This window comes from Saccoglossus kowalevskii, chromosome 3 (assembly GCF_978046115.1).
Source record: "Saccoglossus kowalevskii chromosome 3, keSacKowa6.1, whole genome shotgun sequence".
NCBI lineage: Eukaryota > Metazoa > Hemichordata > Enteropneusta > Harrimaniidae > Saccoglossus > Saccoglossus kowalevskii.
The window spans coordinates 21,511,453-21,515,189 of NC_140643.1; the positions used below are offsets into that span (position 1 = coordinate 21,511,453).

Sequence of the window (3,737 nt, forward strand, 5' to 3'; positions counted from 1 at the left end):
TCCTACTGGTTAAACTTGACAACTATTCTTACTCGAATGTTTTTTTTGTAAACTTGTTGTTTATTGTTGGTTAAGATAAAAAATAAAATTTGTATTATTTCCTTGTTTATCACAGACGATTATTTTATTCACACTATTTTTACAGGGTTGTCTTCCAAATAGTTATGCTATTGATGTCCAATAGCAACTGACCAATTTACAATCGAGTGGTGGGTGGGTCACAATCAAGTACAAATAAGCTATTCACTGCCAAAGAACAAATATAATCTTTCCGATCAAGTACTTTAACCCCCCCCCCCCCATAACCAAAATACTTAAAACATCACCTACTTCCTATAACACGCAACACCATATTCACATAATTGTTCATGCATGTATACATTGTCACAGCAAAATCAATTCCATAAATTTACCAATGGCTCAAGTGAATCATTTGCCCATATTAATTATAGCCTCTTTTGTAATCCATCTAATACTTTTGTCTTGTGTTTCAATTACATTACATTACTCCAAAAATGTCAGCTTTTATTATTTGAACACTCGGGAAAACACAATCCCATTGTCAAGGTCATGTTTATATTGCGCTGGTTCCCCTAACTCTAGATACCAGCCAATACCCCCCCCCCCCGCTCATAGGGACTGCGTACAGTTTATCATATTTCCTGGACTCCCTGTGCATATGTGAATAGTTTAGTAGATTAATAAATAATCTTCTTGGTAGGTGAAACTACCCGGACCCGGTTGCATCGGACCATTACAATAAGGTAATCCCATGGACAGTACGCCATTTTGAGGTATTATTATTACTGTAATATTCTACTCGTGACTGACTGCTTTATTTACCACAATTCCAGAGAGACACTACAATATTGTGAGGTGAGGTAAGGTAAGTAATGTAATTATGAAATTTTACAAAATGTTCGATTGTGGATACTAGTATATGTACACTGCAGGTTCATAAAGAATTGCTTGGTATAACACACACATATAAAATATAATATTCACCGATCTACGAGAAAAAAATAAGCATTATGGAGTCGAATGTGAGAGCGGATTCAGAACAGATATAACGTTCTAAAATGTTTAAATAACAAATGTTTAAATATGCTAGCATGTACAGAAAGGACGAATGATCACACATGATGTGCTTGTTTGCCATTTTGGTTCACTTATCGGTATTGCTCACCAGTAGTAACCAGTACCAGTACTTTTCACTTAATGGGCAGTTTAATTATAAATAGATCCTAAATCGTAGGTGCTGTATAACCGTGCATATAGATACATATTGTACCTGTGGTGTGAAACTATACTAAGTGATGACTGAGCTGCTTCTAAGTGTTTTAGTAAAACAATCTGGGAGAGACATTGCAAGATTGTAAGGTAAGTTAAGTTATGGGACTACACAATGCATATACATATTTTTTTCAGTTAATATAACAACCACGGTCACAAAGTCGTTTTTAAAACAGCCTAAACATTTGAACTACCGCTTTATCTTTTGTCAGAACAACAAAATAAAATTACACGTTTTCAATTAAAGTATTGATAACGAATTATCACTCATGAATATAATTACGCTAACTGGCGTGATTTATTTTCTGTCTAAAAGAAAACACACCAATCTGTTTGTGGATATTGGTATCCTGTAAGTGAATGAATATAACACATTGCCAGGTTCAGCACACATATAATAATAGTCACTGATCTAAGAGAAAAATAACACTTCTAAGGTCGAATGTGAGAGCGGATTCAGAACAGATATAATATACTGATGCCATAGAACACAGCGTTTACCAGTTACTACTAACATCACAGTATGCAAGCACGTACAGTAAAAACTGGGTTGACGACGAATCACACATGATGTGCTTGTTCGCCATTTTTGATTCATTCATCGTTTTACTAGGAAGTACCAGTACTTTGATATAGATGGTTCAGTTGCAAATAGTAGGTACTGTATAACTATGCAGTTTAACGTTTAAACTATACTGATTGACGAATGTACTGCTTTCAATTATTTGAGTAAACAATTTGAGACATACATTGCAATATTGTAAGGTAAGTTCAGTTATTTGACTACACAATGTGTCTGTGGATACATTGCAGTGTAGCTGTCTGGTAGACCGAGAATCGTGCTCTGGTATAATTGCAGTATCCTGCAGTGAAATGTATTGCTTATTGGTGTTACCATATAGTTTGTAAAGAGTGTGGAAAGTTGATAGACAACAAATCTTCATCTGCGATGTGTCTTCATCTAAACAAATTGATAATGTTCTGTACAATGAGATATTAACTATTTGCCATGGATAGTAGTGTTACCACAATGTTCTTGCCAAATTAGAGAATTGAAAAATATCTTCACAAAATGAACAAATTTGACAATAGTGCAGCAAAAGGTACCCACATACCCAGTATAAAAGTAATTGGCCTGGTAGTTTTGAATATGTGAACATGCATATGGACAGTTATTAGATTTGTGAAATAGATAGATATGAATGAAAAATATGTAATTTGTTGTCAAGATATACACGATGGCGTTTACTTTATATCCAGTAATCAAACGCCAATATTTTACCGCATTCAAATTTTCGACTTTCTTAATTAGATTGTGACGTCATATCGCTAATTTATAACATGTATATTCTCTACAGTGAGTTCACTTCCAAATATCGAAAAATATGGCAGTTGTTGCAGTCAGGGAGTTGCCAATATTGATACAGGCATTACAGAAGTGGATGCCATATTGTAATTCTCTTCTTTCTATGATGAAGAACAGCCTGCTATCTGAAAATGTTTGGCCACATATGGCAATATACACCGATGACATTAAGAAATGTACAACGGTAGTCGGCGCTGCAATCAACTATCACCTGTCGCCTTTCGATAGAACATATTACATCCATTCCACTAATATCACCAAGCTGCAAGAAGTGCTGAACACAACTGGAGTGATTAACTGGAACAAAACCCGGATTATGATTGAGAATATGCCAATGTCTGGTTTCCAAATTATTCATGATGTTGCTAAGAACAGAGGATTTCAACTCATTTACAATAAACCGTGCAATCTTGTTTTACTCAAAAACAAAGAATTGTGTGCAAAAACTGCTGAAAAATCACTTCCCTTTGCCATGCGTTATGGTAGTCTGCAAAACGAGCACATTCCTTTAATAGAAAACAGATGGTGGATGAACAATGAAACAACACCTCCATCAATCCTTTCCGAAACGCTGAAGCACTGTAAATCTTTTGCTGCCTTTGATCCCAATGGAACACCGGTATCATGGGGAATACACAAGGAATGTGGCGCTTTGGGATACGGGTTCAGTGAACCCAAGTACCGAGGATCAGGCTTACATATGATAATCCAAGCTAGGTTTTGCACAGAATTGTCAAATGCAGGCATTACACCATATTTCTATATAGCTAAAAATAACATACCACCGATGAAAGTTGCGACAAAGGTGGGATTCGAAAAACTGGAAGGTTTTGTTACTACAAGGCTGGTATTTACAAAAATACAATAAGAATCACTAAACATTTCGTGACCTTTTGTTTAATACAATTTCCACCTTTTATTTGTGATGTAAAACAATGTGTAGTACTATCATGTAATTGAATTTTTTGAAGTTCGTATTTATATAACAATGTAAAAATGTGGACTACCGCTTTACATTTCGTCTGTACTTAGACAAAAATGGGAAAACAAAATATAAAAAAATACTTTTAATGACCAA

The 3,737-nt window shown here is 35.0% G+C and overlaps 1 protein-coding gene across 1 annotated transcript; it reads left to right on the forward strand.

The window, feature by feature from the left end:
• The first annotated feature begins 782 nt into the window (after positions 1–782).
• Positions 783–3,737, forward strand: LOC102805105 (glycine N-phenylacetyltransferase-like). Its single transcript, XM_006823459.2, has 3 exons — positions 783–886; positions 1,256–1,380; positions 2,652–3,737. Exon 3 carries the CDS (start codon positions 2,679–2,681, stop codon positions 3,525–3,527), a length of 849 nt encoding a protein of 282 aa, XP_006823522.1. The 5' UTR covers positions 783–886; positions 1,256–1,380; positions 2,652–2,678; the 3' UTR covers positions 3,528–3,737.